The sequence below is a fragment of the Trichomycterus rosablanca genome, chromosome 15, assembly GCF_030014385.1.
Source record: "Trichomycterus rosablanca isolate fTriRos1 chromosome 15, fTriRos1.hap1, whole genome shotgun sequence".
NCBI classification, from domain to species: domain Eukaryota; kingdom Metazoa; phylum Chordata; class Actinopteri; order Siluriformes; family Trichomycteridae; genus Trichomycterus; species Trichomycterus rosablanca.
Window position 1 is genome coordinate 25,183,231 of NC_086002.1, and position 14,903 is coordinate 25,198,133.

The 14,903-nt window shown below is 36.4% G+C and overlaps 3 protein-coding genes and 1 pseudogene across 3 annotated transcripts; all 4 read left to right on the forward strand.

Moving 5' to 3' along the window:
• The first annotated feature begins 2,441 nt into the window (after positions 1-2,441).
• Positions 2,442-3,084, forward strand: LOC134328868 (histone H1-like). The gene has a single exon (XM_063010100.1). It carries the CDS (start codon positions 2,442-2,444, stop codon positions 3,048-3,050), a length of 609 nt encoding a protein of 202 aa, XP_062866170.1. The 3' UTR covers positions 3,051-3,084.
• A 6,506-nt stretch (positions 3,085-9,590) lies between these two features.
• On the forward strand, positions 9,591-10,001 carry LOC134328929 (histone H3). The gene has a single exon (XM_063010171.1). The coding sequence runs from the start codon at positions 9,591-9,593 to the stop codon at positions 9,999-10,001; it is 411 nt and encodes a 136-aa protein (XP_062866241.1).
• A 2,226-nt stretch (positions 10,002-12,227) lies between these two features.
• Positions 12,228-13,360, forward strand: LOC134328417 (histone H4-like; annotated as a pseudogene).
• Positions 13,361-14,106: 746 nt separating this feature from the next.
• On the forward strand, positions 14,107-14,481 carry LOC134329048 (histone H2B-like). The gene has a single exon (XM_063010293.1). The coding sequence runs from the start codon at positions 14,107-14,109 to the stop codon at positions 14,479-14,481; it is 375 nt and encodes a 124-aa protein (XP_062866363.1).
• Positions 14,482-14,903: the final 422 nt, after the last annotated feature.

A 14,903-nucleotide genomic window follows, 5' to 3' on the forward strand; every position in this document is an offset into this window, starting at 1 on the left:
TCCCTTTGTCTGCATGGTTTTCCTCCAGGTGCTACGGTTTTTTTTCCCATAAAGGGGTATTTAAGGACAAGATAACACGAAACTGTGATATTTTTGCCAAACAAACCCCGAATTCCTAATTTATGTTGAAATAAAAGTTGTCCGGATTGTCAGATGTCAAAAAAACTGGTCTGTTTTAAATAAAAGCTGCTGGAACTCTGGTGTCACTATCCACGGTCTAGTGGGGATTCATCTTATGCCAAATTTACACTACACGACTTTTCAAGACATCAGGTCTCTGTACAGTTCACACTACACGACTGGATCTCTTGTAAACGGGAGTCTTTCAAGTCGGTGTGGCTTTCACACTACATGACTGATCTGTGATAGGGGGTAACACACTACACCATCTATCACCAACTGGAATCACAGGAGAGCCTCTCTGGTCTCCCAAACTACGTTTAGTCACGAAAACAAACGTGAGAAGTGATTAAAGGTTTAACCTTCCTGATAGGTTATGGGTCAAATTGACTCTTCTTAAGGTTTTAAACTATAAAACAAAATACAGTTAAAAGTACTTTTTCAGGATGAAACTTGGCTTAATAAGTAAAAGCAACATATAAAATAAAAATTGTTTATTTCACATATTTGCAAAAACATTAAAGCATTTTATATCAATTGCAGTTTTACAGGTCAACGTATTTTAAATTTTTTAATTCATGTCACATCCTTGTGAGGAATAAAGCAGTATGTAGGGCCCGAATAGCTCAGTCGGTAGAGCATCAGACTTTTAATCTGTGGGTCCAGGGTTCAAGTCCCTGTTCAGGTGAGTTGTTCCTTACTACAGTAAGCACTAATGTCCTGTACAACGTGGTTTATTTAGAAAGTTAAAAGATTTGTACTTAGTGAGATATATCTAATTGAAATTGCATGTACTTGATCTAGTTGTACTTGAAATAATTGTACTCCCAGCTGTTTCAAACACACTGTAGTAAATAGAGGACAGTTTAAATCTACATTTATGTGTAGCCTAATAATGCACTGAGTTCTAGATATTAATACCTACATATATTTTATGAGGAATTACATGCATCATAATTTCAGTTCTTGCTTCACAGAGCCGCTTTGTTATTGCACTGCACTAAACAGTTGGTATATCCTGCACTATTTTAGGCCTTACATAATGCAGCATCAATTCTGTTAGTACATTACAATTTACAAAGGGTAAAAGAGGGTTCTTTTTAAAGGGAATTAGCTCAAATGGTAGAGCGCTCGCTTAGCATATGAGAGGTAGCGGGATCGATGCCCGCATTCTCCAGTAAAGAAAAATTATGATCATTTAAGGGCATCATGTAATATGAAAGTCGTTGTGTCATTGCTCACTGAAACGCAGCATTAAAAATTATGTCAATCTGTAAGTGTTACAATGACGTTAATGCTCTGTATTCATTCAAATCATTTGTTGAAGACCATTTTTTATTTTTAAATTGACAAACACGCAATAACTTATAATATATAAAATATATGATATATATATTAGTAGAGGTACTTGACTTGTTAATGTTTTTTTTTTTTTTTCATTTAATCTAGGAAAACGCTTTGTAAAAGATGAACAGCTGAAACTCACGACATTCCCTAAACTGATGTATTTCAGTCATGGTTTTTATCTAATTCGCTTATGACACTTGTTAACACTTGTTAGCTATCGTTGTGGCTGAAACACATGAATTTCCTAATTAGAACAGACATCATTGTGAATACGGTTGTTTTGACTTGTTCTGACTAACATTACATTTTCTTCTTGTTATCATCATTATTATTCTAAATTGTTATGTTTATTATTTAGTTTTAGTTTTTTTTTTCCATTTGTTCTTTCAGCTACATGACAGTTAAGCACCCTGGACTCGACCTAGTCCTGCTTGGTAACTGTGTTTTACTTCACACTAAACAGCCTATTTTTCTAGTAGAAAAGGAAGCTCACATCCGCTTATAAATGCATGTGGAAAACACCAAGGCTTTGTTTGCACTTTTCAGCCTGTGTCTACAAGAAGATCGGGTTTCCTCAGCATATTTTTACGTGTAATAAGATGTGAAATGTGCGCTGCGTCGCTTTACGCATCAGGAGCGGTGTGCTGTTTTAGCAGAACACAAGGAAACAGAGCATCGTTAGGTTCCCTTTGCGGGCTTTTACATGAACGAGAGAGCTTATGTTCGGCCGACGTGCACTTTATTACCTCGCATTTTATATCAGGACTTGTATTTTAATCATTATTTGCCATGAGAAAACACAAGTGCGCATGTGTCACGGAAGCACACAGACGCTGCGCTGGTCGAGTTGAGTCTACACAGTTCTCATGTGTGCTATAAAGCCCCGCCCCCTCTCGTAAGAGGGAGGAGTCTCTGTACAACAGAGCACAGCGCTTCACTCGCTCTTTCTTAGCGCCGTTTCAGCTCCAACAACGATGGTAGAAGAAGCTCCAGCACCGGCCAGCTCGGCCCCCGCCAAGGCTCCTAAAAAGAAGACCGCGGCCAAACCCAAGAAAGCGGGTCCCAGCGTCGGCGAGCTGATCGTCAAAGCTGTTTCCGCTTCCAAGGAGAGGAGCGGCGTGTCCCTGGCCGCCCTGAAGAAAGCTCTGTCTGCAGGTGGATACGACGTGGAGAAGAACAACTCCCGCGTCAAACTCGCCGTCAAAAGCCTGGTGACCAAGGGCATCCTGGTGCAGACCAAGGGCACCGGCGCCTCAGGCTCTTTCAAGCTCAACAAGAAGCAGACCGAGGCGAAGAAACCCGCGGCCAAAAAAGCCGCCGCTCCTAAAGTGAAAAAGGCCGCAAAGAAACCCGCCGCTGCAAAGAAGCCCAAGAAGGTAACAGCCAAGAAGCCCGCCGCTAAGAAGTCCCCCAAGAAGGTCAAGAAACCCGCTGCTGCCGCTAAGAAAGCCACCAAGAGCCCCAAGAAGCCGGCGACCCCCAAGAAGGCAGCCAAAAGTCCTAAAAAAGCCAAGGCAGCCAAACCCAAGACCGCTAAGCCCAAAGCGACCAAGGCCAAAAAAGCTGCACCCAAGAAGAAGTAAACATGTTCCTGTTTTATTACTTTTGTTTTATTAAAACGGCTCTTTTAAGAGCCACCTATATCTTCCCATAAAGAGTCGCGTTTCCTAAACACATAAATACATATAAGCATGCATGCAAACATATTTTGTGGAAAGAGTGATAAGCAAGGAGTTAAAAACACTAAGTATGACTGGTCTTGTTTTATGTGTATTAATGATTTTGTCACACATCCCCTTAAAACTGTCCGTATAAATGTGTATATGTATGTGAATTTACGTATATGAGCACCTTACATAGTGTAAATGTTATTGTGACATAATATAATGTAATTGATGCTTAAGAGAAGCTTTTCTGTATCATACATTACACGGGCAGGAGAACGGAGGAGAAGAGAGGGGGGAGGGGCGGGGCAATATGTGAGGGGGCGTGTATGTGTTGCCCTGAGACATGACGGCGCGTTTAGGATTGGCTCAGCTTTGCCTTCGCTCTAAGCCAATAGGAGAGAGGCAGTTTGCCTATATCATACCGTTTCGAGCGCTCTCCCGGCTTACTTCAGTTTTGTTTGACGAACGGATCTGATCATCAAAATGAGTGGACGAGGGAAGACCGGTGGTTAAGCTAACAACTCTTTCACATGTTAAACATCTGACGACGAAAGCTTTCCTGTGAAACAGCGACCAACAAACGGACATTAAAAGAACTAAGGACGCTAACACATGCTCCCGCGTGTGTCCTCCCCACCTGAGGTGGGGAGGCACTGGGTTCGACTGAGATACGCTGGTGAAAGCGATGCTCCTAACCGCACGGAGGTGGGAGCTCAGCTACTACTTAGCGACTGGATTAATGCTGCAGATGTTTATTCTTTCATTGCATCTCCAAACCGCAGAGACTTCGAAATATGTTTCCATCAATTACAGACTTTACAACGTTTCACGCAGATCTTTAACAGCGCCACTGGCACGGGTTTCTGGAAGAACTGGGAACTGATTTCTTCTGTCCCTAATGATATTAAATTCATAGTTGTTAAATTCTGGACTGGACGTGTTGCTGATGGCGATGTGGAACAATATATAAAGAGGTTTGGAGAAATCTTACAAGTTTACAAGCCCGTTGATCAATTTGGAATATGGTATGGCGTTCGCAAATTCAAAATTAGGATAAAAAAAACTCCTGATGGCAACACAATGACTATTCCAAATACCATCTCAATGGGGCCTTACAATGGCAGCATAACTTACCCGGGGCAAAGCAAGAGTTGCTACATCTGCTCCTCAACATTACATCATGTTAAAGACTGTGACATACTTAAGTGCTGGAAGTGCGGACAGCATGGTCATAAAGGAAAAGACTGCAAAAGCACAGAAATCTGTAATCTATGCAACAAAGAAGGTCACACTTTTTTCAACTGCCCTTACTCCTACAGTAACAAAATTAAAGGTTCTCAAAGTCAACAAAATCAATCTGTGCAAGTGATCAACCCTCCGTCTTCTCTAGAAACAAATCCGCTACAGGAAGTCTGCACACAAGAGCCTTTAACAACTACAATTGAAACCAACAATGAAGATAAGAAGCAACAAGAAAAGAACATCGAACCCGAGGGAAACAAAACATCGGACTCCGACACTTCTAACACATCGACCAGCTCTGATGAAACAGACTCTTCTTCCTCCACCACCACAGCAAGTGATGAACTCACGAGCCCTCCTGATCCAACCAAGAAGATTTCGATTAAACCTTCGACTTTAAAGCCTCCATCTAATGATAATGTTCAAGGTAATATAGATATCTCAACAGAAAATGTTGTACAAAGCTCTACTCTTTCACCTAAATTAATAAAAAATAAAAGACGTAAAAGAAATTCTCCCCCTGACAGTAATTTAGGTAAAAGGACAAAAGAAAACACATGATTAACAAATAATAAATAAATAAAAAAAGGTCCTTTACCCTATAATAAATATATGGATTTTGGTTATTAGAATGTCACTTAACGTAATTTCAATTAATGTAAGAGGGATTCAATCGGAAAAAAATCAAATACAAAAAATTAATCAGTTAAAGCTTAAACGTTGTGACATAATATGTGCACAGGAATTAAGATTAGTTAGCTTAAACGACATGAATAAAGTACAAAAATTATGGTCACCGAGTAAATGTTTCCTGTCCATTGGAGAGAATAAAGCTGATGGAGTGGGAATATTTTTTAAACAACCTGTTGAAATTATTAAAGTTAGACAAATAATTCCAGGTAGAATTCTTTTAGTTGACTGCTTTTTTCAAAATCAAAAAATCAGAGTAATTAACATATACACGCCGTCAGATCGCGCCGGTAAAATAAGAATTTTTCACAAAATGTCAGAATTATTAAATATTGGGTTTCCCGTAATCTTATGTGGGGACTTCAATACAATTACTGATTTAAAAGATAGAATTCCGTTTAAGGATACTCCAATAAGTAGGGAGGGAAATCTATTAAAAAAGATCTGTGAATCATCCGAACTAAATGATGTTTTTAAACAATTACATCCAAATCGAATGGGTTTTACACGTTTTGATAAGATAGTTAACACACGAATTGATAGAATATACACATCAAAAAATATACAAATTATTAACTATACAACAGAATATTTAGTAGACTCTGACCATTTAGCAGTGAACGTTAAAATAAATATAGGGAAATACGAGAATAAAGGATATTGGAAATTAAATACATCATGCCTAAAAAACCCAAATATAATAATAGAAGTGAAGGAAGAAATTAATCGAATTAAGCAATTAAATGTTTTAACTAAGTCAAATATAGAACTATGGAGTGTTTTAAAAAGTCAAATAAGAACCTTTTTTAAGCGTAAATGTAAAGAATTTAACTTTCGCAGAAACGAATATTATAAGCAGTTAACCCTTGACTACGTAAGTTTGCAAACTATATCAAATCGAAATTATGAAGAAGAAAATAAATTAAAAGAGGTAAAATTGGAAATCGCAAAAATAAATAATGACATTTTTCTAAGTACTCAAATACAAGCTGGTTTTGACTCCAGCTACATGGGAAATGTAAATACTGTAATAAAACACTTCAAAGAAAGAAAAGAAAAGAAATATATAACGGGTATTCGAAATCAAGATGGCAAAATTATAAAAACCAATAATGAAATACGTAATTTAATACAGGAAAAATGTGAAACTGCATATAAAAAAGAACATATTGATGAAGCTCAAATTATAAAATTCTTGAAACTTTTTCCTAAAAATAATATAGAAAATTTAGAACACTTAGAAAAACCATTTACAAAGGAAGAAATAGAATTAGCCATAAGACAACTAAATAAAGAGAAAACACCAGGGTCAGATGGCCTCCCTGCTGAATTCTATCAAATATTTTGTAATGACTTGATAGATCTTTTGGAGAAAGTATACAATGAAGGTTTCCAATTAAGAAAAATGCATGATTCCTTTTATCATACCATAATAAATTTAATATTCAAAAAGGGTGATCAATACAATTTAGATAATTGGAGACAAATCAGTGTAACTAATGTAGATTATAAAATATTAGCAAAAATTTTAATTAATAGAATGAACGAATTTTTAAATAAAATTGTAGAACAAGAACAAACGTGCGCTATAAAAGGGCGATTTATGTGGGATAACCTAAGTACTATAAGAGATATACTAACAAATGAAAAAAATAAAAATTATTTCATAGTAGCATTAGATCAGAAAAAAGCTTTTGACTACGTCTCAAGAGAATATCTATGGCATGTATTAGAAAACTATGGCTTTCCAGAAAATTTCATCCAAATGATAAAGCTGCTTTATGCAAAGTCGGAAGTACAAATAAATGTTAACGGTGTTTTAACTCATAAGTTTAGCTGTCATAGAGGAGTAAAACAAGGTTGTCCCCTGAGTTCTGCCCTATACATTTTGGCAATTAGTCCACTTTTAAAATTAATTAAAAATAATAAAAAAATCAAAGGTATTCAACTAGATCCCAATAACTTAGTTAAAATTTCAGCATATGCAGATGATATCACCGTAATAATCAAAGATCAACAAGAGCTTGATATTTTAAAAGAACATTTTAAAACATACGAGTTAGTTTCGGGAGCCAGACTAAATCAAAACAAAACCGAAGGAGTTTGGATAGGAGATGATGATATTCAACCCCATATCAATCTAAATCTGAAAGATAAAATAAAAATTTTAGGTATATACATAACTAATAGTAAAACTAGAGAACTAAATTGGGAGAAAAAGGAACAATTAATAAAAGAGGAACTAGAAAAATATAAAGCTACCAATTATATGACACGAATTCAAATTATAAAAACTTTTATCTTGTCTAAATTATTATTTCTAGCTACAGTTATACCACCCGATGATAAATATATTACAAGATTAAACAAGCAATGTGTAAAATATATATGGGGAACTAATAGAGAAGTAACAAAAAGAGCATTATTATACAAACCAAAAAAACATGGGGGCTTGGGAGCTGTTGATATGGGTAATAAATTAAAAATAGCATTTTGTAAAAATGTAACACAAGCCATGAATAGAGGTGCAATTTGGGTTGGAAAAAAAGAATATTGGTCAAAACAAAAAGGTAAAAAGAGATTAAATATACCATACTACCAACTCCTTTACAGAGATTTTATGTTTAAACATGATCATTTAAATATAGACTGGCTAAATCAAACCAATAAAGATATTTATAATATAATTAATAATCATTATTATGGTGAAAAGATACAATACAGTCAACTAACCGAAGAGGAATCGACAAAAGTAAGAAAAAATATCTCCTCTAAAAACATCTCTGAAAACATACGCGATACAATATGGTTAATAACGGTTGGAAGACTTCCTGTAAGAGTTATCGTTAAATGGAGTTGCTTTGTAACAACAAAATTATGCCCGATACAGGGCTGTTTACAAGATGAAACCATCGAGCATCTACTAATAAACTGTAGTAGATCAGTTGATATTTGGAACAAAATTAAAACTTTAAACTTAGATTTCGAAATAAATAAAAAAACAATTATGTTTGGAATCTTCGAAAATATTTCTCAAAGAATAAATGACCTTTATTGGTTAGTTGTCTGTATTGTTAATACAAAAATCTGGAAAACTAGGTGTAAAATGATTTTCGAGCAATGCAACATACCCCCAGATATTGTTTTTAAACAAATTGTATGCCATCTTAGAAGACTAAAAAATGAAGACTTGCGCACAAAAAAAACTCCACTTCCTTGGTCAATATTAAGATTGTAATTTATTATTATTATTCTTTTTTTTTTTTTTCACTTAAAAAAAATAATGTATAAAAAGGGAAAATAAAAAGAACAAGCTCTGAATATATATATTTTTTCTGTATTATTCTACTCTGGATTTGTAATGAACATTTTGAACTGATGTAATTATTTTGATGATGTATTGATCTGTATATATTTGTAATGTGATTGAATTTTGTTAAATAAAACTATTTAAAAAAGGAAGACCGGTGGTAAGACTAGGGCTAAGGCCAAGACTCGTTCATCCCGTGCCGGCCTTCAGTTCCCCGTGGGCCGTGTTCACAGACTGCTACGTAAGGGCAATTACGCCCACCGTGTGGGAGCTGGTGCTCCTGTTTACTTGGCTGCCGTGCTGGAGTATCTGACCGCTGAGATTCTCGAGTTGGCTGGTAACGCCGCCAGAGATAACAAGAAGTCTCGTATCATCCCTCGTCATCTGCAGTTGGCCGTGCGTAACGACGAGGAGTTGAACAGATTGCTTGGAGGTGTAACCATCGCTCAGGGCGGTGTGCTGCCTAACATCCAGGCTGTTCTGTTACCCAAGAAGACCGAGAAAGCAGCCAAGGCCAAGTAAAGTCGCTCTCGTGTTCTAACCAAAAGGCTCTTTTAAGAGCCACCCATTTCCACAGAAAAAGTGCAATTTCCCCAGATAATGTGTAAATAACACAAATGTAATATTGTTTCATAGACTCACACGGCATAAACCACATGATTTATGACATGGTAAAATTAACAAATCAATATGTACGACTTATTTTTTCACCATTTATCTATCTTTACATATTTCACTATATATGTATACATTAGCCAAGTTATAGATCACTTGCAGTAGCAAAACCAACAATATAGACGATTAAAAGTGGTGCAACAAACGTGTTTGTGTAATGCACATGGAACAAAAATATTAATAATGCTAATAATAACAACAATAATAATAAGCAAAATGAACGAAATATTCAATATATTTTTTAAAAAGGTATATACTTTAAATGCGATTGTAAGCTGTGTTCTAAAAGCACAAAGAAACAAAGGAAAGTATTATAAATCCCGCCAACAGCATGGAGGAAATACTGTGTTTCTGAAAAGAGGCAGTGGCAGAACGCCGACCAGTAAGTGACATTTGACGTAAGCACGATCGTCCAATGAAAAAAGAGCTTCATCAAGACGCCCAATGAGCGCGGAGCGGCTCTGGTACTTAAAAAGAGCGTGTTGGGCGGGCTAACATATTCTGTACTACAGTTGGTGAAGTGCAGAGTTCCAGACGCGATGGCAAGAACCAAGCAGACCGCTCGTAAATCCACCGGTGGTAAGGCGCCGAGGAAGCAGCTCGCCACTAAGGCTGCCCGCAAGAGCGCCCCGGCTACTGGCGGTGTGAAGAAACCTCACCGTTACAGGCCAGGTACCGTGGCTCTGCGTGAAATCCGCCGTTATCAGAAGTCCACTGAGCTGCTCATCCGCAAGCTGCCCTTCCAGCGCCTGGTTAGAGAGATCGCTCAGGACTTTAAGACCGATCTGCGCTTCCAGAGTTCTGCCGTCATGGCTCTGCAGGAGGCCAGTGAGGCTTACCTGGTCGGCCTGTTCGAGGACACCAACCTGTGCGCCATCCATGCCAAGAGGGTGACCATCATGCCTAAGGACATCCAGCTGGCCCGCCGTATTCGCGGAGAGCGTGCTTAAACGAACCCACTCCATCCAGTTATCCCCAAAGGCTCTTTTAAGAGCCACTTACATGCTTCCACTGAAATGGGCACTTTTCATAACATTTTCTTTTATTTATTTGTGTGCGTGTGTCGGTTCCGAGTTATAAATTAATTATGTTTATCAGTTATAAATAGTAAAAACGGGTTACATAAGTACAGCAGATTAAAGATTGTCAGGTGGCGTCTTATAACACATAATTATAATATTGTATTATAACATACTGATTAATAATTTTTATAGTGTGTATGTTTACGGGGTTCTGTTAAGCATTAAGTTAGTACGAGTAATATAGTCGTTATGAGTAGTAGAGTAAATTATTATTCAGAATAATGTATTAATGTCAATAATAAAATACTATTATAGGTAATTAACACAGCAATTACAATTTTGAACATATTGTAAAATATTAACTGTAAATAATCATAATTACTCATAATAATGCATTATTTCTATTATACATTGTTGTAATAATAGTATTATAGGCAGTAATAGTACTAGTAGCTGTAATTATAATGTTATGGAGAATCAATTAGTGGAGCGTGGCTCCCATCTCGTGGTTAAAATGTGACAACACAAACTAAATCTGTGTGTATGAGTATGTATGTGTTTTCTTCTCTGTATGTATAATATGTATTTTTATGTGTATATATATATATATATATATTTATATATATATATATATATATATATACATAAATATATATTAACTGTCCACTTGTCATAGACTAAAATCTTTACATATTACAATACACAGACATTCATTTTATTTAGTGTTACACATTTGTGCTGTAAGTTCTACAACTACACATTTTTTATTTTTTTTGTTTAATGTTTTCATTTTTTAATGTTTTTTTTCAGTTTTTTATTTTACTCGGACATCTCTCTCTCTCTCTCTCTCTCTCTCTCTCTAATTTACTCAAATTTTACTCTAAATTTTCTTATTTCAACTACCATTTTGATCATAAACTGAACCTTATCTCCTGATATAGATTGTATTGGCTACATTGTCATGTCTCTAATGGCTATTTGTCCCACCTAATTGTACAATATTAAAACAGACAAATATTGCGGATCTACTACATTATAATAGGTTTTAGTGTTGTATAAAAGCCCGGTTGAATTTTTTTCTTTTTTCTTTTGTTTCTTTGTTTGTTTCTTTTTTATCCTGTTGGCAAAGCATTCCTAAAAACTGCATAGCGTACATCAGTTACAATTATAGTTATGTGGAAAACATTGGATGGATCGTGAGCCGATTTACTGTGAAAAACAGTGGAGGCACTAGCACGTTCTATAAGATCTACTCCGAGCAGCTGCGGTCACTGCTTAACTCCGCCCCATCGTCTTCAACTAGGTCCGGTAGAGGGAAATAACAGGCTCGCTGTGAACGCTCGTCCTGCATTGACTCACTTCATCTCGACGAGAGCAGTAAAAATGTCCGGAAGAGAATTTATACATATGGTTAAGCTATTATATAAAACATCTGTGACACAAGTAAAAGTAAACAGTGTTTTGACAGATTCCTTCTTAGTGGAACGGGGAGTTAAACAAGGCTGCCCCTTAAGTGCAGCCCTTTATGTACTAGCTATTAGCCCTCTTCTAAATAAAATCAAGCATGACCCAAGAATACAAGGTATAAAACTTTCTAAGAACAACATAATTAAAATCTCAGCTTATGCTGATGATATAACAGTCTTTATTAAAAACCAATTTGAATACAATATATTAAAAGACTATTTTAATGAATATGAAATAATAGCAGGTGCAAAACTTAACCAAATGAAAACAGAAGGTATTTGGATAGGAGGAAATACACAACCCTATCTAGAAGTTAATATAAAAGAAGAAATAAAAGTACTGGGTATATATGTATCTAAAGACAGAGCACGTGAACTAAACTGGGAAAAGAAAGAAGAGTCAGTGAAACATGAACTGGACAAATTCAAAGGCTCTAACTATAAAACTCGCATACATATTATTAAAACCTTTATTTTATCTAAATTATTATTTCTTGCTACTGTTTTTCCACCAGATGAAAAATGTATTAATCGCCTGAACAAATTGTGTATTAAATTTATATGGAATACAAATAGGGAGGTAACAAAACGAACCCTTTTGTTTAAACCAAAGTTACAAGGAGGGTTAGGAGCAATCGACTTAGGCATTAAATTAAAAATTGCATTTTGTAAAAACATAGCACAAGCAATGGAAAGGAAGGCTAAGTGGATACTAAAGGAATCTGAATGGTTGAAACAAAAAGGAAAGAAAAGATGTATTTTATTATAAACTTATTTATGGTGATTTCACATTTAAGCATACAAACTTAAATATTGACTGGATTAACTTATCAAATAAAGAAATTTATAAATTAATTAATACATTTTATCATGGAGAAACCTTACAGTATAGACAGACAGATTTAAATGAAAGTAAGATAATAATAAAGAACATACTCTCTAAAAATATTTCTGAAAATATAAGAGACACAATGTGGCTAATAATAAATTATAGACTACCTGTTAGAACAATTGTGAAATGGAGTTGTTATGTCACCACCACTAAATGTCCTATACATGGTTGTCTGGAAGAAGAAACAATTGAACATCTTTTGTTGAACTGTACAAGAACCACCAACATTTGGAATAAAGTAAAAACATTAAATTTGGATTTTGATATAAATATGAGAACAATAATGTATGGTATTTTTGATAATGTACATACAAATATTGAAGAATTTTACTGGCTAATTATTTGTGTGGTGAATACAAAGATTTGGAAAACAAGATGCAAAATAATTATAGACCAAAGTAATATAAGTGCTGACATTGTTTTTAAACAGATTGTTTGTCACTTAAGACGGTTGCGAACTGAAGATCTTAAAGCTAAGAAAAAATTTCCATGGTCGATACTTAAGTTGTAAAAATTTGTATGTAATAGATTTTATGTTTTGTATGTGTATTTGTATGTATTTGGATTGTAATGTAATGATAATAACTTTGTTCTGAAAATCATGTATTAATAAAGATCATATTTAAAAAGGAAAAGGCGGCAAAGGTCTTGGAAAAGGAGGCGCTAAGCGTCACCGCAAAGTTCTCCGTGATAACATCCAGGGTATTACTAAACCCGCCATCCGCCGTTTGGCTCGCCGTGGCGGTGTGAAGCGTATTTCCGGCTTGATCTACGAGGAGACCCGCGGTGTGCTCAAGGTTTTCCTTGAGAACGTCATCCGTGATGCCGTCACCTACACCGAGCACGCCAAGAGAAAGACCGTCACCGCAATGGACGTGGTGTACGCTCTGAAACGCCAGGGACGCACCCTGTACGGATTCGGGGGTTAAACGTTCAGACCTGCACGCTAACACAACGGCTCTTTTAAGAGCCACCCATATTTTCTGCAAAAGAGAAATTCCTTCTTGTTTATTATTATTATTATTATTAGTGTTTAGTAATAGCACGTTCACTGATGCGTTTGTAGATTTGCAAATCACTCGTTTAGCCCCCATAGCTTGAAAGCATCATTATAAATAAAAATAACACATTCACTGATGCATTTTTTATCAGTTCACTTATGTAGCCCTAAAAGCTTGGCGTTATCATTAGTAGTTTTAGTATTACGTTTACTATCAGATCTCTCGTTTAGCCTTCAAACGGCGTGTTTGCATACTACCAATGTACAGCCATACTGTAGATTACACTACAATCATTAACACGATCTCTGTGTAAAATACAGTAAAACATTGTGCCCGAATGCTTCGCTTAAAAAACAAACAAAAAATTATCTATCTATTTATCCTAACTATAAAATATTGATAAATAAAATATTGCTATTGATTCTTTTATATTCGGTTTTACAACATGTATCGACCTCAGATTAAGCGGGAACAGACAACAAAGAACAGGTTCTAGTGAATGGGGCAGAAGGGGGCGTGGAACGATATGTTGTCTGTCCAATAGAAACCCAGCAGCTTGGACCAATCAGAGTTACGTGTTTCAACTTGGCTTACTCAGCATGCAGGGTTAATAAAGCGGGCGTGTAGAGCATCTACATTCACTTGTAGTTTGTTCTAGAGGAAACAGCAGCATCATGCCCGAACCAGCGAAGGCCGCGCCCAAGAAGGGCTCCAAGAAAACCGTCCCCAAGACCGCCGGCAAAGGAGGCAAGAAGCGCAGAAAGTCCAGGAAGGAGAGCTACGCTATCTACGTGTACAAGGTCCTGAAACAGGTCCACCCTGATACCGGGATCTCCTCCAAGGCTATGGGCATCATGAACTCCTTCGTCAACGACATTTTCGAGCGTATCGCTGGTGAGTCCTCTCGTCTGGCTCACTACAACAAGCGCTCCACCATTACCTCCAGGGAGATCCAGACCGCCGTGCGCCTGCTGCTTCCCGGTGAGCTGGCCAAGCACGCCGTGTCCGAGGGTACCAAGGCCGTCACCAAGTACACCAGCTCCAAGTAAAGCGCCTTAGTCGCTCTGGCAAACCAACGGCTCTTTTAAGAGCCACCCATCTTATCAAGTTAAGAGAATTTTCCTCTTTTTAAATATTAGATCTGAATATGTCATACACATGATCTAGATAGCCTCACATGTTTATAATACTTGATTTTTTTTTATTTATTATATTACTATTTTTGGTCACTGTTGTTTTTCACGAGTTGTCCACGACTGTCACTATGTGGTGAGTTTAGGAGATTACATAATAAAATATCACTGTACTCTTAAAGTTATTATAATACACTCAGAGCCGTAGAGAGAGAGTTGCTACACCCCTTGATCTCGCCAAACAAACCCGGTGCTGTTAAAATAAAAAAAAAAAAAAACGATAACTAACTAACTGTATTAGGCGTTTACAAAACTAACGAGAACGTACTAATATTATA

Bases quoted from the DNA above. Each gene is read 5' to 3' on its own strand.
- LOC134328929 (XM_063010171.1), top strand. From the start codon at position 9,591: ATGGCAAGAACCAAGCAGACCGCTCGTAAATCCACCGGTGGTAAGGCG.
- LOC134328868 (XM_063010100.1), top strand. From the start codon at position 2,442: ATGGTAGAAGAAGCTCCAGCACCGGCCAGCTCGGCCCCCGCCAAGGCT.
- LOC134329048 (XM_063010293.1), top strand. From the start codon at position 14,107: ATGCCCGAACCAGCGAAGGCCGCGCCCAAGAAGGGCTCCAAGAAAACC.